Below are 27,397 nucleotides of genomic sequence, written 5' to 3' on the forward strand. Positions count from 1 at the left end.
CTCATTTTAGGAAAATCTTTAGAAAAATCTCAATATTTTAGGTTAGTTTACCAAATAATCTAAAATTATTTTTTTGTACAAAAAAGTTGTAAAAATCGGTTAAAGGTTGCATTATGACATTTTCTCATTGTTCAACCGGTAACAAATTAATTTGTGACTATTTTCTAAATAGACCCAAAAGATTGAAACTTTTATGGCAAAATAGTTATTTTTATTTTTACTTTTTATTGAAAAATCAAATAAATATACTATTCTTTAAATTTGTTACTACCTCCGTCCCATATTTATTGTCAACTTTTGACTTTTGAAGTCTTTATTCTTCAACTTTGACTTTAAATATTTTTATCCTTGATATATAAAACTTAATGCAAAATTTATGAATGGATTGTATTTTAAATGTTTTTTCATTGCTATAAGTTTCAATGAGTAATACATAACACAAATAACAATATTTAAGGTCAAAGTTGATGAATAAAGACTTCAAAAATCAAAAGTGGACAATTATTATAGGACGGAGGGAGTATTATTAAATAAATGCATATATAAATATATTTTAAATACATATTTATACATATAAAAATGTATTTATATGTAAAAATATACATATAAATTTAATAAATACATATGAAAAACATATTTATATATTAAAAACGTTTTTAAAGTCTTTTTTATTTAAATGTATTTATACGTTGCTGACAAAAGAACTAGATTATGATAGAACATATCCCTCTGACCATCATAGTGAATTAATTTATGTGTCACACCTACTATGAAATCTTGCGTCCGCCCTGCGTGGAAACAAACTATGTAACATAACATATACCACCTCAAGTCAAGAGTTATCATTCAACGTGAGACTTTAGTGTTGACAGGGAAGTGAGAAGTAGTCAACACACAAGGGCGGATCTGCAGTGGTGCACGGAGTTGCACCGGCAACTACTAAATTTTTTCCTATTAATGTAAAAAAGTTGATTATTTTTAGTGTGCACCTATAGAAAATGAGTGTATTACTATTACAGTTCATAAATTCAATCAAAAGTTATTGAGCCTAAGTTGGTCTAAGTTGCAAGGTAGAGTTTATCTCTTTAGATAGGTCTTGAGTTCAACTCTTTCTCTCAACAATTTTTCTTTTTCATTTTTATGTTCGGTTTTCTTTTTATTTTTTAGGTTTACATTAAGTTTTCATTTTAACGTACCATTTCTTACTAGTCTTCTCATGTGGTTTCTTCCATGCACATTATCCACATATATGTACATATGCATTACACATGTTTCAATCTTGTTCGTTTGAGATTTTCTAATCTTGTTCGTTTGAGATTTTTTTTTAAACCCTTGGATGACATTTACTTATTTAGTATCCACAATATATAAATTCAAATACTAAGACCAATAAATAGTTGGTGTCAAGTTAACTCATAGGTAAAATATATAAAATTTCTATTTAAAAAATTAATAACTTGATTTAAAAAAGTCAACATTTCATTATACTGTATAATTAATAGTTGCTACCTAAGTTCCTTAATTAGTTTTATTATTGTTTTTCATAGTTTCAAAAGAAAATATAATTAAACATAATCATTTCATTTTAGGAAAATCTTTAGAAAAATCCCAATATTTTATGTTAGTTTACCAAATAATCTAAAATTATTTTTTTTTACAAAAAAAGTTGTAAAAACCGGTTAAAGGTTGCATTATGACATTTTCTCATCGTTCAACCTGTAACAAATTAATTTGTGGCTATTTTCTAAATAGACCCAAAAGATTGAAACTTTTATGGCAAAATAGTTATTTTTATTTTTATTTTTTATTGAAAAATCAAATAAATATATTATTCTTTAAATTTGTTATTATTAAATAAATGCATATATAAATATATTTTAAATACATATTTATACATATAAAAATGTATTTATATGTAAAAATATACATATAAATTTAATAAATACATATGAAAAACATATTTATATATTAAAAACGTTTTTAAAGTCTTTTTTATTTAAATGTATTTATACGTTGTTGACAAAAGAACTAGATTATGATAGAACATATCCCTCTGACCATCATAGTGAATTAATTTATGTGTCACACCTACTATGAAATCATGCGTCCGCCCCTGTCAACACAACGTGAGACTTTAGCGACACTGATTTGCAAGAGCATGTATTGGATTCATAGCTACATTATTAAAGATCACAACAAGGTTATAACATGGTCGACTATGCATGCTCAATCACAATGATTTTCATCTTGTTGTAATCCTTAATGACACTGTTTTTTTTTTCATGAAAGCCTGAAAAGCAGTCAAAACAAACATCGCATTGATTCTATTTTAGATGAAAATGGAGTGTGAATCTAAAGCAAAGAAGTGAATGAGAAATTTGTCAATTATTTTAAGAGTTTCTTGGGTTTAAGATCTTCAATTGCAACCATAACTATCATGCACATCGAGGTTATCAAAACCTTTAATTTCATTTGCAAACTCATTTAGGCAAGAATATCTTTGTTAGTATAAAGCTTTTAACATTTGCTAGCTTTGATAAACATATATCTAGTCATAAACCGACTTCAAAATGGAAACTTTTTATTTTAATTTATGAACTCTTGTTTCTTTGAATAATGTTAAACTCGTAATTTACTAAAAATTAAAATTTTACAAATATTTCTCGAACTTTTTAAGCTTATAATAATAACATTTTTGTTTAACATTTTGCCACGCAAATTCTACGCGCCGGAATAGAAATGCACGAGTTTGTCTGTGCCACTTTATCGGGAATATTGTTGGTTAGCCACATTAGGCCTTCGTTCAATCCTTGCCCTGTTTTCGCACAAGTACTCTGTATGTGCCTTGACATAAAAGAAATCTATCAGTATTGTGTTTGACATGCATTAGACAGACATATGAATAATATCTCAAAATTTGAATTTTTTTTTTCAAAGAAAATTAATATTTACCAACGGCGTTGAGAAATAGTATGCAATTTGAGTTTTTCTGCGACCTCGGACACAGGCATAGCACCAGGCAAATCTTGCTTATTGGCAAATATAAGTATTGTTGCATCACTCAATTCATCCTATAAAAAGAAGGGAATAGAGATATATTTAAAAGAAGTGTAATATAAATTTAAAAAATGAGTGAGATACATTTTTGGTCCCTGAATTAGTTGTTTTTTCAGTTTTGGTCCCAAAACGTTCTGGAAAAAAACCAAAAACATTAAGAGACCTCAAATAGGGACCAAAATTGCAAAAAATAGGTAGATTTAGGGACCAAAAATATAATTTACTCTAGAAGAGGTGAAATTATTATAAACCTCATTTATAAGGCGATGCAACTCGTTTCGGGCTTGATAAATTCTTCGTTTGTTATTACTGTCTACTACGAAGATAAGCACATGGGTATTTCGGTAATAATGTCTCCACAAAGGCCGAATCTGTCAAAAAAAAAATACAAAATTTGATATTATACTATTTACACCAAAATGATGAAACTTTATACATTCTTAGTTTATTATTTGTATTATGACATTCTACGCGTAATATTTTTATAAACACATGTGTAATATTTATTCAAATGTGTAGCATGTAATTTTACCTAACAACATGATATTAATTCGTATTAATTACATACAAATAATTTACTTTGGTTATAATCGTCTAATAATATAATATATAAAACTATAGTACAAATGAGAAAGAAAACTTAGGTTAGATTTTGATACCATATCTTGCCCTCCTAAATCCCACACGTTGAATCTTATGTTCTTGTACTCCACACTTTCCACATTAAACCCTTCATAAACATACATCCAAGTAATATTATTATTATCTTATACACAAACTAAGGTGCAAATAATTTATTTATTTTTTTAAAAGATGAAAATTAAAATAAATACCAATTGTGGGTACAGTTGCAACAAAATCCCCAAGCTTTAGTTTATACAAGATGGTTGTCTTCCCAGAATCATCAAGACCCAACATTAAAATCTTTATGTTGCGTTTTGCCAAAACTTGCTTCACTCTAGAAAATCTTAAACCCATTTTAGAATATTGAATACACATACTCTTCAAAATGTTGAAATTTATAAAAAGAGATGCATTCTTTGCATGAATGAATACGCGCTATGCCACCCATGTGAAAATATATCAAATCATGAATAACAAAAAAAAGATATTATGCTTAAAGTAAGGTAACAAGAGAATAAGAATCTTACCAAGAATACACACAAACATATGTTGCTTTCTTGAGTTTCTAATTGAGATTCTTTACATAAGTAGAAGTTTCACATCTGTAATTATAATAAATCTTTTATAAAAAGTAGAATTTGTTTTAAACTCAAAGATTTATATTCTATGTGTCTGGCATCCACATTTATTGAATGTAGAATTTGCTTACCAATTCATTCAAAGAACAATATAAACCCTACATTGTTGTTGACCCACATCAAAAAGTTAATAACATAAAGTTACAGAAAATAAAGAGAATGTAAAGAAAGAAAATAAATACACAATTTTTTTTATAAAACATTAAGTTATGTATTAATTAATTATCAGAGGCAGATTGGAAGATGAAAATTGCTGTGAGAACTCCCACAAGTGCAGTCACTGCTAATGCCACTGTTGGCAAAGGTGATGAGAGTCCAAAATTCTGCAAAAGTTTAGGTGAATTTGGGATTTTAATAAAGAAATTCAAACTTCATAAAGATTTTTCAACATAAAAAAAAAAAAAAAAAAGTGTACCTCAAGAAGCCCTTTCCCTGTTGAAATTTCAACAGTAATTGCCACTGCAAATCCCACCATTGCTGTGCGTCCAAGCCACACATCTAAACCATTTCCATCTTTGCTACTTTGCTCACATTTCACAGAAAATGATGATGTTGCTTTAGGTACTATGGCCTTCTGATGATGAATTCTGCATATTACTGAAAAATTCTAGTGATTACTTGTAGTTATCTTTTGAAAATCGTCTGAATGGGTTGATAAATTGTGTCGTTTGTAGCTATAATTATTGAAATAACAATGATTCAAATTGTGTCTCGGAGTTAAAGTTTAAGTAGTGAGATCAAATGAATTGAATTTCATCTTTAAAACTGATTGTATTCTCTAAATTTAGAAGTTGACCTAGCTCCTATTAGTCTATTACCAGTAATAGCAATCGCAAACTTACTGAGAGGTGAACCAGAAGTGAAGGTTGTTCCAATTCGAGGCAAACTGGATGATGTGAACTGTGGAACGCTGGAAATTCTAGCTGGAATTAACAGAAAAAACTTGTAAATTTACTGAACGCAATTCAGAATCCGAGAATCGTTTACTCTGTAGAACACCTACATTAACAATTAAGCTCGAGTTTCTAAACTTTCATGACATTAAGAGAAAACACTATTGTGAGTGATTGCTCGAGCACGTTATGTCGATTTACAACAAATTGGAGTACGATTTGAGGGGAAAAACGTACATTAATCCACAATCTCCTCTCTAGCCGTGGAAATTATAAGAGAGAGAGAGAGAGAGAGAGAGAGAGAGAGAGATTACCGGCGGTGGAGATGCAGAGTGAGGAAGAAACTTGAGCTACCGCCATTGTTGGTGGTGTGTGTGAGAAAGAGAGGGAGAAGAATTCAGTGGAGCAGTTCGTTTTCACCTCTCAATGCCTATCTCTTCAACTTCAAGAATCAAACATACGGTTTCTTTTAATAAGTTATTTGCAGATAAGCCCCTATGTTATGGCTAAATGACATACAGATACTATAGGCATTATGTATGCGTATAACAACTAACTTTTATATTTTTTCTATCACGAATAACCGGTGATTTTGGTGTTACTGGATCATTTTAATATAATGGAATTTACAGCTAATCCAAGGGGTTTAATTCTTGAATTTGTTACATGTTAGAAGGTACGGAATGTACACTTGTATAAAACGAGTTTAATCTTGGTTCGACTAAACGATAGGGTCAACGGATCTGCACCCTTTGTGGGGTCCTAGGGTGCTGCCCTAGCAGAGTGTAAGGGGCAGCGTCCCTAACATCCTATTGATCAGAGTGCAGGTTGATGGGCAACGCCCCTGTTTGAAAATTTATTTTGTTATGGAAAATATTATTTTCAGAATAATATTCTTTATAATTATCCTTGAAATCGACATCTTTTATTTAAGCAATATAATCAACATTTAATATTGATTGATGTTCATATTTAGTAATCAAAAGAATATAAACTTTATAAAACCATAATTCATGGTCTCGTATTAGTGCCTTGATTTGAGTTTGTTCATTGAAATATTATCCCCAACATTTGGATTTTGGATTTCATGGAACCCAGAGATAGGGTTGAAATATCAAATGTAGAAAGTGTTCACACGATCATTCAAGAAGATCCAAATTTCTTATCGATTTAAAAAACCTTATTTTCCTTCCAACCCTAACATTAATTTGTATGGATACATGTTGTTTGTATGAGGTCTGTTTCGTTTCTAAACTGAATAAATCATCTTAATGAAACAAAATTCCCATTTGTCCTTGCATTTCAACACCAAAAAATTTTAAGGTTTATTAATATTAATCGTATTCATCAATTTTAAGGAGAAGTTTGAAGGGAAAAACGACAAACGAATAAAAAGGTTATTGTCTTAACATATTAAGTCTATTTTTTAGGCTTGGCTCATTAAATCATTATGTCGAAATTAAGTAAAAAAGAAACGACCATGTATAATTGTCTGAATTTAGTGATTAACATATTAAGTTTATTAAAAGAATAAGAAAAAAATCATTATTCTCAACCTATCCAATGCATATTAAACACTTGTGATATCATATGATATCATATCATGTCATATTGTCATAGGCACCTACGCAGCTCCAAACATGTCAAATTTTGTATGTAAAGTGAGATTATTTTCAAAAGGCGTATAAAGGTGCTTTTAAATCCAATTAATGTCATCGTTGAGTAACCAAAACAACTAAACTAATGCTCTAAAGATGTGTTTGGCAAAACTAACGAGTTAGTAGAAACTATAGCTTTTATCTGGGCTAAAGTGTTTGCCAAAAATAGATATTAACTTGTGTAAAATTAGTTCAAAACCAAAAGCTAAAAGCTCTAGAAAGCTTTGTTACAAACAAGCCCTAAAGCTTTTGCTAAGAAATCATTTTAAATTTTAGTCTGTTACATTACCAAATACGAATATTTTTTTCTTGAAGAAAGCATATATCAACATACAAAATTTGACATAAAATCTAATAATCCATCATAAATTGTGCATTAAAACATTACTTATAATGGAAATGCATATGATTTTACTTGTGATTAACAACAAAACAACATCCTACTTGGATTCAAGTACATGTAATTCTTTCTGTTCATTCGTTTTGATCATCTTCTTCATCTGAAGATTTATCATTATCATCTTCCTTATGATGTTCTTCTTCACAATTATCACCTCCTTCCAACTTGATTTTCTTTTCTTGTTTCTTCTGCTTCTTCTTTTGTCTTTTCATACGCTTCTTTGCAGTTCTCTCTTCTGTTGCTTTTAATCTTTCCTCTCTCCTCTTATTAAACTCTGCCACCTGTTTCCTTTTATGGAAGTCAACATCCATCCTTGCAAGCCTATCTTGTTCTTTCCTTCTCATCTGTCGATACTGTGTTCCCAAAACAAAAGCTTTTCAAATGCACGAAATAGCAACCTTCTTTCATTTCTTTCAATTACACCATTAAAGCATATTTTGAAAAGTGTACTTGATTCTAGGAGTAAAAATCGCATTGTAAGAGGAAGAAATGGAAGTAAATTGTTATAGCAAACAAATCAATGATAAAATGTTGTCATTTCTTCTTGCATTTAACCAAAGATAGCTTGTGAAAGTTCACTAGATAAATACGACTACAACTAGTTGAGCATGAATACAACACCAATTAACCCAAACTACAACTAATGCATAGAATCTAGCATCGATCATTAAGTATGCATGACAAAATATGCAACTATGGGAATACTGCAGAGACGAATTTCGATTTCAAGTTCAATTGAGGTATTAAAAGAAGGTGATGAATTACCTGATGGAAGTCCCCGGAGCCAGAACCAGCGGAACTACCGGAGGTATTGTTAACACGAACAGGGACGTGATCTAATATGCGACGCAGCTTCACCTCGAGGTCCTCTTCTTCCTGATTAATTACTGGAGGCGTGTATTCAACAAGAGCTGATGAAGTATTAGTCGGATGGCGAGGAGGAAGAGCGGAGATCGCTGTTCTGCTTGAAGGCGCCGATACAATCTGTAAATCTCCACTCGCAACGGCCGCCGACGGCCTACCGGAACTGGACATCTTTTTGTCCGGCGATAAAACCCTAAATATCCACCTCCTGCCGGAATCGGATTACAGTGCCGGTGAAAGCCGACGATCTCTACTTCTGAATTAGGTGAAAATTTGGGGATTGATTTGAGTTTTGAGTGTGCCCTTGGCCCGCTGGGTTTATCTTATAAATGTTATGTTCTTGTACAACTGGGCCGCTGATATATTTTTGACTTTACTTTTTTTTTTTTTCAAACTCTGGCCCATTTCAGTTATTAATTCGAATTGATAATTTTTATTTTTTTATTTATATACTTTGTTTGATTAAAAATGAATTACATTTTTTATACTATTAATGTAATAAAATGACATTTTAGTTAAATTAAAAAATGCAATAAAGTTATTATTCCTTTACCATTGAAATGAAATGACAAAAAAAATTATTATGGTAAACTGTGCATGACTCAATGTATTAAGTATTATGCGAATGGCCGTGCGTTACGCCGGAACACCTATACAGTTGAGATCTTTACAAATATATGTTTTTTTAAATATAACAATAATGTTGTTTTTAAATTTGATATAATAATTCGTAAATTAAAGTGATATAATATATTGATTATTTTGACTTATATGATAATATATACATTTATTATTACTACATAATCTCAACCTTTTGAATGACATCTACCTGTGAGTTACTCGTAAATAAAATTAAATATAATATATGGTTTAATGATATTTATAGTTGTTGTTATTGTTAATTAACGTTTTAATTTCTATCATTATAATTAATTAAAACATCAAAAACTGTTTTAATTTTAAAGGTAACAATATAATCATTTATATAGAGTTATTTTTAACTATTGTTATTATAAGTTATTTGAAAACTTTTAACGATTATACAACAATCTTTATGAAATATTTTAGTTAAATTGATATTATAATTTAGTTTTTGCACTTACCATTACAATTTATCACTTTTAACCATTCACAAAATATTAATTGGGTTTTTTAAGTGGAACTGAAATCTATATTTAAGGTGACACGTAATGTTATACTTAAATTAACAATTTAAGTATTTTCTATAAACTGTTCAAAAATTATAGCTTTAAACTGATAATCGTTTACATTACAACAACATTTTATATCTAATAAATTAAGTATAATATGTTAAAAGTTAAAAACATAACTTATAAGTAGAAGTAATTATATTATTTTAATATCGAAATTTAGTTTATTTATGATTACACTTTAGGTTTGATATTTACTTAACTTTATTAACCAACTTTTAATCATTATTAGAAAGACAATATAATTTATAACTTTTAACTATTTAAAAATTTTATTTGGGTTGTTTAAGTTAAATTAAAATATATATTTTAGTTGATCCTGTAATGTTCTATTTAAATTTATAACGTAAGTATTTTATAATAATTGTTCAAAAGTTGTAGCTTTAAAATGATAATGGTTTACATCCAACAATATATTTAAAACTAACAAATTATGTATATTTTTTTAAAAGTTAAAAAACATAACTTTATAAGTACAAGTAAAGTATTCTTTTTATATTGAAATTTAGTTTATATATAATTACACTTTAGCTTTGATATTTATTTAATCTTATTAACCAACTTATAATCATTATTAGAAAGAAATTGAAAAGTCATGGGAGTTTCAAATGAATGTGGTGAAAGAAAAAATACATGGGAGTTTCAAATGAATGTGGTGAAAGGAAAAATGTTTCCTTTATAAGTATATATAGATATAGATATAGATATAGATATAGATATAGATATAGATAGGGTGTTCATCAAATCACTCAAACGATACAAATCGTACACATTGCACCGTATAATACAAGTTAGAACTTGCATGGTCTGATTTATGGTTTCTAATTATAAAACCGTGATTCAAATTGTGTGTATGTGTCTATATATATATATATATATATATATATATATATATATATATATATATATATATATATATATATAAGTTATGTTCTTTATCGGAAAACAATTAAGAATATATCTGCTATAAAATAAATGTGTTCACTCTTTTATGAATTAGTTGGCATCTAGGAGATGTACCCATGCTTCACCATGAGAAATGGTTTTTGTTTTGTTTTGTATTGTTTATTACCACAAATCTGTAGCACCCGGTTCCTGGTACGTAAATGTTATTTGAGTATTTCCTTTCTTTTAGCCTTGGACTCGGCGAGTCATAGGTCCGACTCGCCGAGTGGATGCGGGACCCGGGACACGTTTAAGTTGGCGACTCGGCGAGTCCATATCCTGGACTCGGCGAGTCACAACTGTTGGATGAAACCCTAAGTTTCAGGGGTTTGCACCCTATTTAAAGGACTTATCCGCCCAGGCCAGCCCCCATTCTCTCCCCATAAGCTCCCAACCCTCATTCTAAGCTTGTTCCTTGAGAGTTTGAGGCTATTGTGTGTGTTCTTGAAGGTTTTGAGGAAGAAGGGGAAGTAGATCAAGAGGAAGGAAAGGAATCCATGCATCTTTGCACTCTTTCAGCAGTTCCTTGAGGTATAATCCGTTTTTCCCCTGTTTCTATGCTTATTACTTCATGTGAATCATTCTTGAGCCAAATCCCAAGTTTGTATGTGCAAATTATTTCGTAATAGGCTGATTGGCCCTTAGATCTAGGCAATATTGAGCTCCAGGAGCTCAGATCTGTTAGCTTTATGGCCCCATGTTGCTTGTTCACCCTAGATCTACCCTTTTAAGGCATTTTGAGCCCTAAAATCCATATTGGTGAATATCCACACGTAAAGTTGGAAACTTTACGTGTGATTCGTGTCCTAGAAGTCCAGATCTGTGAATGGCATGGACTGGAATCGAGCAAATCCGTGTATTTAGTGGGTGCATGGCAACGACTCGACGAGTCGTTCATATGACTCGGCGAGTCTGTTCGCGAGTCTCCGAGTTGGTCCCCTTTTCGTAGTATCGAGTGAGCAGTGAGTCACGGGATGTGGCTCAGTGAGTCGGAAGCTTAACTCATCTATGGAGGTACTCGACGAGTCAATGCCCTGACTCGGTGAGTTGAAGGCAATCTCCTTAGATCAAGAACAGACTCGGCGAGTTGTTCATACAACTCGGCGAGTTGTTCATACAACTCGGCGAGTCGCGGCATAAGTGCTCTTCGGATGAAGATGGACTCGACGAGTTGTTCATACAACTCGGAGAGTCTTAGCATAAGTGTTCATCATATGAAGATGAACTCGACGAGTTGTTCATACAACTCGGCGAGTAGGATGAAGGACTTGAATACTGGTTAAAAAGGTGAACCCGTCGAGTCGTCGCCTAACTCGACGGGTAGGATCGGGATTCAGGGCAGTCGTTTGGGTAGGAGCTCGGCGAGTTGGAAAGCCAACTCGGCGAGTCGGGTCAACTGAAAGTTGACTCTGACTTTGACTTAGGGCAAGGTCAGGGGTAAAATGGTCATTTTACCCAAAGGTCAGTGAGCAGTGTTTGATTGAGTATATTGTGGGAATTGCAGCCGGAGGATTTCCGGAGCAGCAGCAGCAGTAGTAGGTGATCCATTCCCACACAGACCAGCAGCTATTTCGAGGTGAGTTTCCTTCCCAGTAGGAACGGGTCTAAGGCACCAAGGCCGACCCGTGTAGACGAGATGCTAGTACTAGAGTGTGGGCCGAGCCCGTATCTCTGGGTTTAGTCAAGTATGATATATGTGTTAATATGATAGAGTTGCTTATACTTGTTGTCTGTGTGATACTTGTATGTTATGGGTTAGCGGTTGAGTGTGGGCAGGGCCCGTATCTCTCGGTTTAGTCAAGTATGATATATATGTTAATATGATAGAGTTGCTTATACTTGTTGTCTGCGTGATACTTGTATGTTATGGGTTAGCGGTTGAGTGTGGGCAGGGCCCGTATCTCTCCGAGGTTGGAGTGTGGGCTAGGCCCGTATCTCCCAGATAGCGAAGTGTGGGCAGGGCCCGTATCTTCACAAGTGTGGGCGAGGCCCGTATCTCCCGGCTAGCGAAGTGTGGGCAGGGCCCGTATCTTCCCGAGTGTGGGCAAGGCCCGTAACTCCTAGCTGAACATTGGTTGTTATATGTTGCATGGTATGGGGTATTATGGGGGAACTCACTAAGCTTTATGCTTACAGTTTCAGTTTTGGTTTCAGGTACCTCCTCAGCTAAGGGAAAGGAGCCGGCGCGGTAGCAGCATGTCACACACACACTCCCTTGTTTCCGCAGCTACGAGCTTCACTGGGATTGATACTCTGATATTTTGATTAGTTGTATGATTTGGTTTTCAGACATGGTTCACTTTATGTTGTGGTTGATCAAACGATGTTTTTAGTTATTAATATTTTCTAAAGTAATGTTTTTAAAACAAAATTTTTGGACGTGAAAATTGGGTCGTTACAAAATCTTTTGGGAATGGTGCAAAGGAATCACCACATCCTTTTGTTTACAGTTACAACATCAAGAGAAATGTTAAAAGAATGATCGAAGATGCTTCGGTTATTGGTAGTAAGCTCTGGGATTGTACCAGATATATGGAAGCACATACGGGTGGGATGCCCATTGAGGTTGTGGCAATGTCGGATGATGCGCATGCATATTTTCAGTCTCCTTGGAAAAGGAAGAGGTCAGTGGCTCCAGATTGGAGATTTGGAACAGAGGAAGGTGAGACAACAGGTTAACAAACTCGGGAGTAGTTTGGACTGATATTGAGGACGGTATAAAAGATTTCGGTCACAGGCCAAGGACCTAAAGACCGTGATAGAGAATATGCGGTAGTAGGGTTGCAAGAACCTGAGTTGATTGAGAAATCGGAGTCTGCAATGCAACGGTTGTTCTGAAATGTATACTGCAGTAGGCTTCGAGGGTGAAGCCTAATTTAAGTGGGGTAGAATTGTAACGCCTCGTTCTTAAAATATCTATTTATGGGTTCCCAAGATCAAGAGTAAGGGTGTTTCGGTCTTTCATGAGCAATGGGTTTTTATTCGGGAAGGTTTCGGATCAGGGTGTGTTGTTAGAAGCGTAGATCTTCTCGCCACCTTTCTGTGGATATAAAGTTCGTTGGAAACGGATCTAGAATGAAGGAGTTATGATACTTTAAAGATATTGACACTTATGACACTTATTAGAAAAAGTTGGCAAGGAAAGGCCATGCATGCATGGGACACGCGTGGGTACGCCCAGCGTAGGCTGGGTTACACCCAACGTAGAGTGATCAGATGAACGCGGAGTCCCTCGACGTACGCCCAGCGTACGTCTGTCATCCAGAAACCCTATTTTAAGGGCCAACCACTATAAAAGGAACATAATGGTTCTCACCCTAGCCTCCATAAACACTCTTTTATCCTCAGAAACCCTAGATAGTCGTCCCACTTCCATTGTTGGGTGTGTTTGACCTTGGAAAGCTTGTTTTGGCAAAGGAGAGTCTAGAAGAAGAAAGAAATTTTGAGACTTTATGAATCCTAGGCATATTTGGTCTATGGATCTGAAGTTTGGACTTAAGAGCTTAAGCCATTAAGATCTTATGAGGAGTTGTAGTTCAGCGAAGTTACGCCTTGTGTAAATGAGGGTACGCCCGGCGTACATATCACGGAGCTGGTACACTAAGCGTACATTAAGTTACGCCCCACGTAACGCTGCCAGTTTGGGCCTTGAGTATTTGGGCCTCGGTGTGGGTTGTGCTTTGGGTCTTTGGGCCTTAGTGGGCCACCAGGAGTCAGGGAAGATGGGCCAAGTATGGGTGTTGGGCTTAGGGTAAGGCCCAATAAGGAGAATGGGCCTAATATAGCAAATTGGGCCATTAGTGGGCTTGAGAGCTTACCTAGTGTTGGGCCTTTCATATTTTGATTATGGGCCTTAGTCATGGACCAGATTGAGTTAAGGGTAAATTGGTCAATGTACCCTTGGAAGGATATTGTGCTTGGACTAATGATTGTTTTGCTGCTTCGGATAGTTCGGGATTTTTGGTGAGACGGTGGTTCGAGAATCTGCTTTTTCAGTTCAGAGTTTCGGCAGTTGCAAGGTGAGTTATCCTCACTATATCGACAGGGTCTAAGGCACCAAGGCCAGCCCTTTATCGGATGGAAATCTGGGTAGTTGTTATGTTATTGCCTTGCTATATGTTTGCATCCTGGTAGTTAGGATGGTATATGTTAGAGACCTGGTTAAGGTCGGAAACCTGGAATATAGGATGATGTTATGTTAGTGATCGGTTAGGTCAGTATCCTGGTTAGAGTATGCTATGTATGTGATCTGCTAGATCGGTTGATTGGTGATTAGTTGTTATGTGATTATATGCTTATATGCACATGGTTGGTTGACTGGGGTTGGGTTGAGGCGTGTCCTGCTTTGTGTTGTAGGCCAACATACCCAGGGCGGACCGGATATTTTGAAGGCCCAGCGAGCGGTCCGGATAGGCTGTAGGCCCCAAGAGGGCGGACCAGACGTGCCGAGGCTCGGAGAGTGGACCAGGCCGACTGAAGACCCGGTGCGGGCGGACCAGTCATACTGTAGACTCAGAGAGTGGACCAGGTGGGTTGAAGGCCCGATGTGGGCGGACCAACCACATTGCAGACTCGATGTATATGGATAGACTCGGAGGGTGGACCAGGTGGACTGAACGTCTGGTGCGGCGGACCAGTCACATAGTAGACCCGAAGTGCACGACTGTTCTGTTATGTTATGATATGTTATGTGTATGGTATATGTGGTTGGGATTTTGGGGGTATCTCACTAAGCTTCGGGCTTACAGCTGTGGTTTAATGTTTCAGGTACTTCAGGAGACCGTGGCAAGGCAAAGGCGTGATTGTACCGCTCCTCATGTTTTATGTGTTTATGATGTGGTTCTGGGAAATACTCATATAATAGTCGTATTGAAAACCTTTTGTAATAACTTAATGGAATTGGGTTGTTTTTGAAAAGTTTAAATTGGTTGGAATTTTTCACTACAAGAAAACAGCCCTTTAATGACGCGCAAACAATGACACTCCCTGATAGAGGATGTGCATTTGTGTGTGCCCTAAAAAATAATGTCAGTTTTGTAAAATCTGAAGGATACAGGGCGCGCATTTGTGCGCGCCCTAAAATTAGAGTCAGAAAAGAAAAAAAAAATCCGGAGGGCGCCTTTAATAAAATGTGCATCATGTAAATGTGTCACTTTATAATTTATAAATGAAACACGCGTTTTAGGCGGGAAATGAAATCGACGAAAATTACCCTCGCCTATTGGATCCCAAAAATTAATCCCCCCGCCTCTTCTACTTAGCAAGAAAAAGCCCTAGGCCTTCATCTTCATCTTTAGCGGTGGGAATACCTAGGTCGATTCTTCAGGGTTCAACAACAAATTTGTAAACAACAAATGTATACGATTCTAGATCTCGGCATGATTAAGGCGCTTTGGAGCCGGCGACGTGAACATCATTCATGAGAAAAGTTCATACAAAACTCAAGAATTTCTATGGTTTCGATTATTGAGTGAGGTACAGGGAGGTGTAATCGTTTTGGACTCTTTACTAATTGAGTTGAAATTGAACACTAAAAACTCAATCCACACTTAGAACATCTCTGATTGTCTCTTCTTCCGCTCCCCAATCTCCTTGGTGGCACTCTTTCCATTTCTATTTCCAACCTCAAACCACTGCTAAATGGAACCTATCAATTCAATCAATCAAATCGATAATCACATTGATGATGATGGTGATCATAACTCATTTCCAAACCACTGTCATCAGATCATCACCTATTCAAGAAGGAGAAAACACTCTCAATCTCCGGTAATCACACCAATCGATTCAACACAAGTAAACCCTCTTTCCGAATCATCAGTTCTAGGGCTTGTTCTTCTTGCTCATACGTTCTCATACGATATTCAAAACCTCACTGAGTCTCTCCTTCTCGAAATCCTCGCAAGATTTCCTTGGAAATCAATTTTTAGGTTCAAATGTGTTTGCAAACACTGGCTAGACCTAATTTCTCAGCCTTCATTTGCCCGTTTCTATTGCTCGCGTATGCTCATAGCCAGTGCATTGTCATCATCCTTACCTTTCATAATTATGTATAGGTACATTTATGTGTCGAAATTCACAGACGTTCATGATAGATTCCGTCCCGAGACAAACAATTCCTCAAAATTCTCGGTCCTTTTCTCTTTCAAATAAAATAAGCAGGTATTTTTCTATGTTCTTGTGGTCTATTTACTTTCTGATTGTATTGATAATATTGAACGTACGTTTTGAGAATAGAATATTAAACCCTAGATTCTGGGAACTCGCAGAAAATGAATGAGATGAGCTATGCACTCCAAGTGTTCGAAGAAATGCTTAAAAGAAGAATCTTACCTAATTCATACCTTATAACATTACCTGATGTACACAAGACCAAGTGATATGGTACCTAATCACACCTTGCACTTGAATCCATACAGGGCAAGCCTGTATGGATTCTTTTTCCTAATTTGTTGGACTAAAATGGGTAATGATCACACCAGGTAGGTACTGATTTGTATAGCTGATTTGTTGGACTAAAATGGGTCATGGCAACCTAACTTGTTATAGCTGGTTAAACAATTTTCCATGCCAACATCGCATCCAACTTAATTATACATTTTGCTTAATTGTTTTGTACTAGTGATTTTAATAGTTTTTTTCGGATGATGGTTTATAAAGAAGATATAGTAAACTACACTTCTGGCCCTGAGTGCAGCTAGTTTTTTTAGTTTGGTCCCAAAATGTCCTCTTTCACTTGCCAAAGATTTAGGCTTCCAGCTACTCTATGATGATATTGATATCACAATGCCGGTAACAAATGTTCAACCTGATGATGATAAGCTGGAAGAACTTGTGGTTCGCGAGGTATATCAGACATTCAAGGAATGGTAAGACGTAGATGGCATTTGTATTTTCATTTGGTATAACTTTCTGTTTAGCTCCTTTTACCTTTTTACTTTTTTTTCTGTCCACTCATTGGTTTTTATTCTTCTTTTACCCAGTTCCAATGATCTATATGATGGATTGCATAGAAAATGATTGTATTTCACTACTCAAGTCATCAACTAAGGTACTTGATATCCCTTGATTTTGGCTAGTGTATGTATTTGTAAATTCAATTAAAAGTTTTGATATGTGTATATCATGTTCCATGTTAGAGGCATGGGATATCATGTTTACATCTATGAAATGTTTATTACATGTTCATCTCATTGGTTTACTTAGATTTCATGTCTTGTATTTGTATCAGTTCTTAGTAGAACTTTTTTTTTTAACAATGGAGAAGGATGGATAAGCCAAAAAGGAATCACGGGTGGCTATGATTCTGGTTTCCATCAGATCTATAGTCATTTTGTAAAAATCATACCTTGAGCTATAGAACTCAAACGGGCACCAAACCAGTGCCCAAAGTTCACAAATTGAGTTGGCTAACTTTCTTAAGCAGGACAACCTCACTGATAAGGACTTTATCTATGGGAAAGAATGGCATCTTTGTTGTTAGGTCTGATACGGGTCTGTTCTGATATGTCATTTTGTTTTCATCATTTCTAAGGCTTGGAAAAGGATCCAGAGTGATTCCAAGTTTCTATATGTTCCTGATATTATGAATTTAAGATCTGGAGCAGATGGGGTGTTATTTCCAATTATAAATTGGTTAGAATGGATCCACACTCCAGATCAGTGGGTAGTCACTAGCTTTTACTAGTGCTGTGATTGTCCACAATGTGAATTTTATATCCGGAGCTTGGTAAATGCTTTTCATTCAATTCCAACTCTGAGACTTTCATTTGTATGTCCTTTACTTCTCTGAATTATGGTTTGGATGAATTCTACTCACAAGTTGGGTAGACTTGGCCAACCTCACTTGATTGTCTTGTTGGAGACAGAAGTTATATACCTTTTTGTAAAATTCATATTTAATTCATCCTTTGGAGTTAGAAGGAGTTCTTTATAGTTATGGAATCCTGAACAATCATAGTTTCCTATAAAATTTAGTTAAAGCTATGTTTCTGTTTTAGATTTTGGAGTAAATCCGTTTTGAACAGCAGGTCTGTTTTAGAGACCTTCCTGTGATTACTCTTTTCTCAACTCATAGCTTCATTACTTCTCCTTTCTAACCTTTAGTCCTTCTAAGATGGGTTTTAAAAGTTTAAATTTTTTGCAAGTGTGCTGCTGAAAATGAAGAGCTTGTTCAGGTATCTCAATTTCCAGACATATCCTTTTGGTTTTTTCACTTTCCTGAAATACCCTTTTTGATCTTTTACAATTTCCAAAAATACCCTTCTTGGTGCCTGGGAGTTACGGTGTTGCAAAAGAAGCTTTGGCTGAGATTGCATCAAGATTTAGGGCAAGATATCTTAGAGATACAAAACCTGGAATAGAGGTGGTCCCACGAGGTGGTCGTTATGAACCTTTTAAGGTAAAATTTAAAATCGGGAAATAGGAATTTATTAATTTAATAACTAAATATTTATTTATGTTTTTATGAAGCGCGAATATAATCCACATCAGCATCAAAATCAACATCCTCCTCCTAGTTATCCTGCTCCTCCTCCTCCTCCAAGAGAGTATCAACCTCATACTTGTCATGCCCCTCCAGTGGAATATGCAACCCATGCTTATCCAGTTCCTTCACATGCATCAGGGTATTTTAGTCATTTCTCATATTTCTGTACTTTATTTACATTAATATCTATATTTTATTTTAAATCGGATATCCAAGTGGTGTTGATATGAATGTGGCAAACAGTGGACAAGCTTCGGTTCCGGGTCCCCTTGGAGTTTACAACCCTAGTGAGGTCGGTTACTTAGTTTTTTCTTAATCAGGGGTAATTTAGTAATTTTCCCACTTGAAGATCATCATTTGATGACATCATATTTCGGTTACTTAGTTCACAACCCTTGTCAATTTTTACAGAGATTTCTGACAATACATTTCTAGTGTAAGTTATCATCATTAGTTAAAGATCATCATTTGATGACATCATCTGATTTTTTTTTCCAGATCTATGAGTGGAGTTGTAAGTGTTGTAATAGGAGGAGTTAGTAGGTATTTAGACATGCATATCAAAGATAACAAATATTGGCTTTATCTCATAAACCATGTCTCAAAACCCAAGTTCCCCTTCGCATTTCACTTACAGGTATGTAATTATTTATTTGTTTTACTTTTTTAATTTCAAAACAGACATTTACAATTTTTTTTACTAGGCCCTTTTAGTTGGTTTAGCATCTATGTTTGTGTACCTGTCAACATCTCATAGAACAGAAAACTATGAACTTCAACATCTCTCAGTTTAACAGCCTAAACAAATGACCAAAACTGATAGAACAGTATACCACAGGGGCCAGATTTGTAATTCTTATATGTTTGTAAATTAAGGTTTATAACATTTTACACATGCATAATACTCTTTTTAAATTTATAATATTTTTGGTGTATATTGTAAATTGAATCATTTGTTAATATATTAATATAAATTTATTTACTCTATAATTATTATAAATTTAAGAAAAGAAATCAAACGCACATAAAATGCTATACTTAGAAGATAAGAGAAAATTATATATTTGGTCCCTATGGTATACTTATATGACACTGAGACCATAGTCGTTAGGAAACTTCAAAATTAAGGACCAAATTTGCAAAAGAAATCTTTTTGTGACCAAAATTACAAAAAACAGCTATACTTAGGGACCAAAAGTGTAATTTACTCATTTATTGTGTTTGTGTAGGTTTATCATAACTTCATAATCACAAAAGTCAAACAAATTGTTATATTTTTACATACCTATTCAGGGCACAAGAATTGGGTTCTCTTTGTTGCATGGTCACCAGATGGCAAACATCTAGTAAGTGGAAGCAAGTATGGAGAAATCCAAATCTAGGACCCATGGACGAGAAAAGCTTCTGGCAATTTGACTCCTTTGCAGTTAAGCCAAACAATACAGAAGCATAACAATAAGAAGTAGAAACAAGTTGATAAAACTACAAATTATCTTTTGGATCCCCTTCAAAGGTGTCTCAAGGTAACATAACATATCTTTTTATTGTTGTAGTCTTTATATATTAAGTACATGCAATCAGAATATTGAAACCTTTATGTGTAGTGTGTATTTAAATAGTGATTTGTATGATCTTGTAGGACCTAGATGCATTCTCTGCAGCTATTGTTGTGAGTATTCCCTTCTCTTTCATTCCTGCCTCGTTAGTTGTTGCTATTATGAAGTTAGGCCACTCTCCGGTTGTATATTTCACATAATTGACAAGGAGCTGTTGTATCTATTCAGACTAGGCTTAGAGCAATGGTTGCAAGTGATGAGCTCAGAAGAAGAAGAAACAAGGCTAGCTGCAACTATAGTTCAGGTACTATATATGGATGAATTATGTTTGTAAAGTATTTAAGAAAATGATTAGAAACAAGGGTGAATTTGTACAGATTAGTTAGCTACTTGCAGGTTGATCTTGAATAAGCAAAGGGGCAATGGATTGTATTTTTTGTATCTAATTCGTTTGTAAATTTTGGTTACAACTTCTATTGATTTGTTTTATCTTTCCATGGAACGATTATTTGTATGACATTAAATTTATGCAATGGATTCTATTTTTTGTATATTATATTTTAATTTCTATTATGAAACATTAAATACAAATTTAATTTGAAAATAAGTAAACCTATAAATAATATTTTTTTTAAATATTTAAAATTATGATACGCAAAAATGTGTGTCATCTTCATTTATGACATGGCCTTTCTTGACAGGGGCTTTCTTGATACGCATTGCATGTCATTAACACGCGCGTCGTAAGGTTACGACACGCGAATGCGTGTCGTCTTCCTTTATGACAGGGCCTTCCTTGATACGCATTGCGTGTCGTAAACGCGCGTCATAATTGCGCGTCGTAAATGAGCGTCGTCTATGCACGACGCGCAAAAGCGTGTCGTCTCTCTTTATGACAGGGCCTTCCTTGACGCGCATTTGCACGTCGTCTGAGCTTTTTACGACACGCAATGAGCGTCGTAAAAGGCTGTTTTTCTAGTAGTGTTTAGAGCGTTTCAAAAATGTAGGGGGTGTTTGTTTTATCTTTTCAATTGACTTTTAGACTTTATCTTTTCCAAAAAGTTAAAAATAAGGTAAAAAATGTTTGTCAAAGGTAAAAGATCTTTTAAAACCAACTTTTCAAAAAGAAGGAAAATGAGCATTTGGAAAAGTCAGATATCCATTACTTTTTGGAAATTTTGAAGCCTTGACACTTAAATTACTCATATACTCCCAACTACCACTACCCTAATCAATAAGCCCTTGGAACTTTTAGTCATTTTACATCTAAAAGTTAAACCAAACACCTTTTAAAAACAACTTTTGACTTTTGTTTCTTAAAAGCTAATCCAAACACATTTTTAAAAAACATCTTTTGTAAAAAGTCCTTTTACAAAAAGTCCCTTTGCAAAAAGGACTTTTGAAGGTAAAAGGTATCCCAAACACCCCCGTAGTGTCAAGTTAAAATTATGAGAACATAAATTGTTGTGTATATTATCTTCATGCATGCACTTGGATAATAAAGGCTCAATCCTTAGTGATACCCTGATATTCTAATATTTGGAATGAGTAATATATTAATGTGAAATCAATCGTCATGATATTTCATTTATGCATCAGTTTGTTGTTCTTATGTTTTGTTTTTAAGTTAATCAAGATTACACTTAAATAGGGGAGGTTTGTTGGTGAATTGTTTCACTAAGTGTATCTAAGTGTAATGGATTGACTTGTTAACAAAAATTAATCTTGATGAATATCAAACAAGTAAGGAAGGTGTGGAGTACACACTTGTTTGAGTTTATTCAAGATTTTAAGTAATGACTAAATTGATTTCGGAATTAGTTTGAAGTTGGAACAAAAACAATTTCAAAATAAGTAAGTGTTGAATCGAAACTAAGATCGGAGTATAGTTGATTTCAGACCAATACTAAGTTTGTAATTTGAAGTGATGCGAATGTGATTCCAGAATACTGGATGCGAATGCTCTTTTGCAAGGATAGTATGTTATTATTCAATTGTGATCAATCACAACTAGCGGTAACACAACATTTTGGAACTTTCGCATCGAGTTGGATGGTACTGTTCATTTCGCATCAGAATAATCATTGATGGTTCGCATCGCTATGATCCATATAGGACAGCATCGCAACGGTTCATTGAAACAATCACAACGAACTTGTTTTAACAAACCATGAATCGCAACAAGCTTGCGTTGAAACACGTGCCGGTTAGTATTATATTCAACGATCAAAACGATTTTTCTGTGTCAGGTTTGACTAAAAAGTGGATATTCATCGGTTAAACTTATTTTCCAGCGGTTAAAAACTCATTTTGTGTCGGTTTTTGAACGGTGCAATTGTCTTGTGATGGTTTTCAGCTAGTTGACAATATTTAAGTAATTTTTGGTTAAATTCAAATGGTATGGTACTTTACGTTGAAGAACTCAACAGATAAAACAAAACTTCTCATTCTCTTTCTTGTTCTCAAACTTCTGAGTATTACCGAATTGAGGATTTGAGAGTACTACCAAAATGCTTCGGTTGAAAGTGTAAATCACAATCTCAAAATTTCCAAATGCTTTAATCCCAAATCACCATCAGAAATAGAAACATATTTCTAACAAATTACAATAAAGGCCCTAAACTATACAAGATATTAAAATAAATGCAATACAATCTAACACAATAAGATATTATTTTTAGTTGATTTTTCCGTGTACATATATACGTTTATAACTATATTATTTAAAATATCTTTATTTAATTTGAATCAAATAATAGAATGAAACAAAAGAGTAAAAGACAACATTACAATCATAAAATGATAGCAAGCTAAACGTGTGGGTTACGATAGAAAAGAAATGTTAATGTTTTAAAGATGCATCTTTAAAACCAAACCAAACCAAACTTTATAATAAGGCCAGGAGCGTGTCACAAATATACAAACAAAGGTAGTTATATGACCGGCAACCGGCTAATGTAGGTGAATAAAAGGCCGTTAGAAGTGGATCAGTAATTTGTCGTTTTGTCCACGTCATCGCCTTTTCCACTTGTATTTAATTAATTAAAGTTGGCACTATATCCGATTCAATCCTGTTTTACAGTACAAGTGCAGTCCAGCCTGGCCAACCGTACTCGAAATATTCATCCTTATCCTTCCCTCTCTTCTTCATTCCAATTAGAGAAAAAAATATATAAGAAAATTTAAATAAATATATAAGAATACAAGATATATTTATGAGCATTTAAATAAACAACAATAATTTTTTTTTTATTATTTAGAATATATAGGTTTGCATTTTTTTAATAGCATGTTTCGAAAACAAGTATTTGGTTTAGGTTGTGTAGAATGGATCAATTATCTTAAATTTTAATTTCTTTAAACGATGTATTGATATTTAAAGTAATCTACTAAACTATTAAAAGATTATATATTAATACAAAAATATATTAATAAATTACAATGATAGTAAGTTAACAAGTAAAAATTATATTTTTACTAGAGAAAAGGAATATTACCGGATGCAAATAAGTTTACCCACAAGAAAAATAGAATTATCTATTTAAAAATAGTAAAATATTAACACTAAAAAATATATAATTATACACAAATAAAAATCATAACTTTCAATCAACTAAGCAAAAATATTACATTCCAAAATATAAACTTCATATCCTAAATAATTTATTACGGAAAATAGCATTTTAATTTTTATTTTTTTAATTCTAAATGGGAAGTATATTAGTTTCGTGATACAATTGAAGCACTCACATAGTGCCACGTGTCATGTGTACAGCTGTAAACCTGTACAGCCTCTCAACTGTCTTCTTCAATTCCCGTAACTATAACGTCTTTTGAATTCCACACCCTCTATATAAACCAAACCTTCCATCATTACCCAGTTCATCTTCCATTTTTCACCATAAATCTTTCATGGATCCCACTACAAAACATGTTGATCGTATAAAGGGACCATGGAGCAGCGAAGAAGACGAGTTATTATGTAAGTTAGTAAATCAACAAGGAGCACGTAGCTGGACATCGATTAGCAAGTCGGTTCCAGGGAGATCTGGTAAATCATGTCGTCTCCGGTGGTGTAACCAGCTGTCGCCGGAGGTAGAACATCGGCCGTTCACGGTAGAGGATGATGAGGTTATCATGAAGGCGCATGCTCAGTTCGGGAACAAATGGGCTACGATCGCTAGGTTGCTCAACGGACGTACGGACAACGCGGTTAAAAACCACTGGAATTCGACGTTGAAGCGCAAGTATGCGGCGGCGGACGGCGGAGATGGAGGTGAGAGAAATCCGCGGATGATGAAGATGACGGAGAGAGATGTCAATGCGAAGGTGGTTAAGGTTGCGGTTACGATTACGAACTCTGGTAGTTTATCCGGATCAGATGTGTGCGATTCAGATAATAATATTCCGGCACCGTACGCCGGAGAAACATGTATAACGTCACCGGGATTTCGACAGAAGGTTGAAATGGATCCTCCGACGGCGTTAACTCTGGCGTTACCTGGAACAGGTTCATATTCGTATGAGATCTGTGATGAAGTGAAGAAGAAGATCAATGCGACATCGTTTAGCAATGAGATTCTTTCAGTGATGCAGGAGATGGTACGTAATGAAGTGAGGAAATACATGGAGTGTGAAGAAGGGTTGATGCAAGTGTGAAACAAAAGTGATGAATTTTGTTAAATTAAAAAAACTAATAGTGAATATATAGAGCTTGTTGTTCGATTCAAATTATTCTTGAGTTAACATGAAGAGAACGAGTTTTTGATCAAGGATTTTGGGGACTGAGTTATAGAAGGATTGGAATATTAGAATTAAGGATTTAAGGTTGGAAAATATAGCCTAATTTTCTAATTATTTTTAAAAATTATTTTAAAAAATTAAGAAATAAACCAAATACTATTAAAATCACAGATCATTAGAGTTAAAAAAATTCGATTAAATAGTAATCCCAACCTGAATTTAACCCAAAATTAACAGTTTGAGAAATTAACAAAACTCCATTAAACAGTCATCCCAACCTGAATTTAACCCAAAATTAGCACGTTGGGAAATTAAAGTTGTATTGAGATTTTCTATCCATATTAACCTAAAATTAACATATTGAAATTTTCTATCCATATTAACCTAAAATTAACAGATTGGGTTGAAATTTTCTATCCATTTAAATTAATATTAACCTAAAATTAACAGATTGGATTGAAATTTTCTATCCATTTAAATTAAATAGGTATGTCTAACCTATTTAATTAAATAGACATGGTTGGATAAAAATTATCCTATCAATCCATTTAACTTTAATGTATGTTAAATTTAATATTTATTTGAATATTATCATATATTAATTGAAGGATTAATTTATAAATTAAAATGTTTTATCATTATTTGTAAAATGTAATCTTAATTCTCATTTTTTTTCTTATCATAAAAAATGCTAGCAATTCTTCAAAATCTCTTTAAAATTAAATACTTTTTATGTTATTGATCAATTTATTCAAATTTGTAAATTGTAATTGTGTTTTTGTTATACTTTGAAAATTTATTTATGTTTGAAACTGATTCATATAATATAATCTTTAGTTAATATATTTAGTTTTTTATTTTAAATTAGTATATCTAAGTTTAACTCATTTATTATTTATTTAATAGGTTGAATCCAAAATTATATAAATGAGTCGATCCGGTGGCAACCCATTTATTTATAAGGTTGGATTCGATTGAAAATATCAACACATTTAAATAAAAAAAATTGGTTTGATATTTTCAACCCAATTAATAAATATGTTGAACCGAACCCAACCCAGATCGACCAATTGCTAGCTCTACAACATGAGATATATATATATATATATATATATATATATATATATATATATATATATATATATATATAAATGAAATTATGAGGCTCCATTTGCGATTTCAACAGTTATTTGGTTTATTATTATTATTTTACTTATATGATTAAGTAAAATAATATGGTTACAATGTATTAGACATAACTGGGAACAAATAGATTATTTGATTTAGGTGATCAAGTCACATATTTGGTTGAAAAATAATCATATCTTAAAATAAATTAAATAAAGGTATCTTTAGGTTCTTTTTGGCACAATAGGTAAACATAAAGTGGAAATATTAATGATTTCGAGATTCGTATTAACCATAAAGAGTAATGTCCAACTAATACCCAACATTTACAAAATTAATGTTTAACTTCGTATCAAACTTGTATACGAAGATGAAACCCGAAATGTTTTAGAATAAGGAAAAAAAAAGACTACAAATAGGAGACAACTAGGCATATCAAGGAAAGATGAAAGGACTATAAACTAGTTTTTACAAGTAAATATGGCAAAGTGACAAAAGTATAAATAGAAAATTAAGGAAATGACCAAAAATTGTGGGATGCTTTGAAAGAAATAACCATGAAAATGAGGAATTCACAGTATGACCAAAGGTTCGACAGAGGGAGTTCTGCAGAACCATAAACGCCTCTAAGGAAATGGAACACCTCTGCGGATCTTGAGTTTTTTTATTTTTTTTTTTATTTTTTTTTTGTTTTCGTATATTAATATATTTTTTTAATCACATAAGGTATTATGTGATTATTATATAAAAAATTTGACAAAAAAAGGATCAAAATAATGAACTTATGGTTAACCCTGATTACCTTGGAGATGATGAATGACACTTCATTTCTTCTTCCCCTTAAACGGTTTCCATCACATTGACTTTCTCTACGACATCTATTAGTTTTTACTGGATTAAACGGATTGTTAACCACTGCTTGTTCTTCAGCTTATTCACATACCACCGTTAAATACAAATGCATCGTCTTCTTTGATTCAGACATTACATGTCTCAATTGAAATACATCAGTTTCATCTCCAAGCTCCATGACATACCCTAACTCCGGGTATTTAAAAGACAAATATATATGATTATTTAACACAACTGCCTTACTTCTAACCATTTGTAATAACATTTCATGGTCAATGTTAGGAGGAAGATTTAAACCATAGTTTTTCACATTATTTCTAACGTAAACGTCATCTCCATT

At 33.6% G+C, this 27,397-nt stretch overlaps 3 protein-coding genes and 1 pseudogene across 4 annotated transcripts; 1 reads left to right on the plus strand and 3 right to left on the minus strand.

The window, feature by feature from the left end:
• Positions 1-2,561: 2,561 nt before the first annotated feature.
• On the minus strand, positions 2,562-4,340 carry LOC145072283 (ADP-ribosylation factor 1-like). Of its 2 annotated transcripts, XM_079018686.1 has the most exons (6): positions 4,209-4,340; positions 3,891-4,015; positions 3,717-3,787; positions 3,309-3,428; positions 2,953-3,071; positions 2,562-2,844 (listed from the first exon to the last, which is right to left on the minus strand). In XM_079018686.1, exons 2-6 carry the CDS (start codon positions 3,973-3,975, stop codon positions 2,700-2,702), a joined length of 540 nt encoding a protein of 179 aa, XP_078874812.1. In that variant the 5' UTR covers positions 3,976-4,015; positions 4,209-4,340; the 3' UTR covers positions 2,562-2,699. The 2 variants fall into 2 exon arrangements, with proteins under 2 accessions (XP_078874812.1, XP_078874811.1); XM_079018685.1 differs by having other exon boundaries at positions 3,891-4,220.
• A 25-nt stretch (positions 4,341-4,365) lies between these two features.
• SEP1 (stress enhanced protein 1) lies at positions 4,366-5,684 on the minus strand. Its single transcript, XM_079018687.1, has 4 exons — positions 5,527-5,684; positions 5,162-5,242; positions 4,735-4,916; positions 4,366-4,642 (listed from the first exon to the last, which is right to left on the minus strand). The coding sequence occupies exons 1-4, from the start codon at positions 5,570-5,572 to the stop codon at positions 4,538-4,540; spliced, it is 414 nt and encodes a 137-aa protein (XP_078874813.1). The 5' UTR covers positions 5,573-5,684; the 3' UTR covers positions 4,366-4,537.
• A 1,524-nt stretch (positions 5,685-7,208) lies between these two features.
• Positions 7,209-8,437, minus strand: LOC145076833 (PRKR-interacting protein). Its single transcript, XM_079022634.1, has 2 exons — positions 8,036-8,437; positions 7,209-7,623 (listed from the first exon to the last, which is right to left on the minus strand). Exons 1-2 carry the CDS (start codon positions 8,303-8,305, stop codon positions 7,345-7,347), a joined length of 549 nt encoding a protein of 182 aa, XP_078878760.1. The 5' UTR covers positions 8,306-8,437; the 3' UTR covers positions 7,209-7,344.
• Positions 8,438-24,204: 15,767 nt separating this feature from the next.
• On the plus strand, positions 24,205-25,106 carry LOC145075100 (transcription factor MYB44 pseudogene; annotated as a pseudogene).
• Positions 25,107-27,397: the final 2,291 nt, after the last annotated feature.

This window comes from Lactuca serriola, chromosome 9, assembly GCF_051521515.1.
Source record: "Lactuca serriola cultivar US96UC23 chromosome 9, Lser_US96UC23_V15, whole genome shotgun sequence".
Classification (NCBI taxonomy): domain Eukaryota; kingdom Viridiplantae; phylum Streptophyta; class Magnoliopsida; order Asterales; family Asteraceae; genus Lactuca; species Lactuca serriola.

Bases quoted from the DNA above. Each gene is read 5' to 3' on its own strand.
- LOC145072283 (XM_079018685.1), bottom strand. From the start codon at position 4,056: ATGTGTATTCAATATTCTAAAATGGGTTTAAGATTTTCTAGAGTGAAG. The intron at 3,429-3,716 runs GTATCAAAATCT...TTTTTTTGACAG, and splicing joins ATTTAGGAGGGCAAGATATG to ATTCGGCCTTTGTGGAGACA. The intron at 3,072-3,308 runs GTTTATAATAAT...TTCTTTTTATAG, and splicing joins TGCATCGCCTTATAAATGAG to GATGAATTGAGTGATGCAAC.
- SEP1 (XM_079018687.1), bottom strand. From the start codon at position 5,572: ATGGCGGTAGCTCAAGTTTCTTCCTCACTCTGCATCTCCACCGCCG. The intron at 5,243-5,526 runs GTAATCTCTCTC...TGTTAATTCCAG, and splicing joins ACTCTGCATCTCCACCGCCG to CTAGAATTTCCAGCGTTCCA. The intron at 4,917-5,161 runs GTAAGTTTGCGA...AGAATTTTTCAG, and splicing joins CACTTCTGGTTCACCTCTCA to TAATATGCAGAATTCATCAT.
- LOC145076833 (XM_079022634.1), bottom strand. From the start codon at position 8,305: ATGTCCAGTTCCGGTAGGCCGTCGGCGGCCGTTGCGAGTGGAGATTTA. The intron at 7,624-8,035 runs GTAATTCATCAC...TTGGGAACACAG, and splicing joins GCTCCGGGGACTTCCATCAG to TATCGACAGATGAGAAGGAA.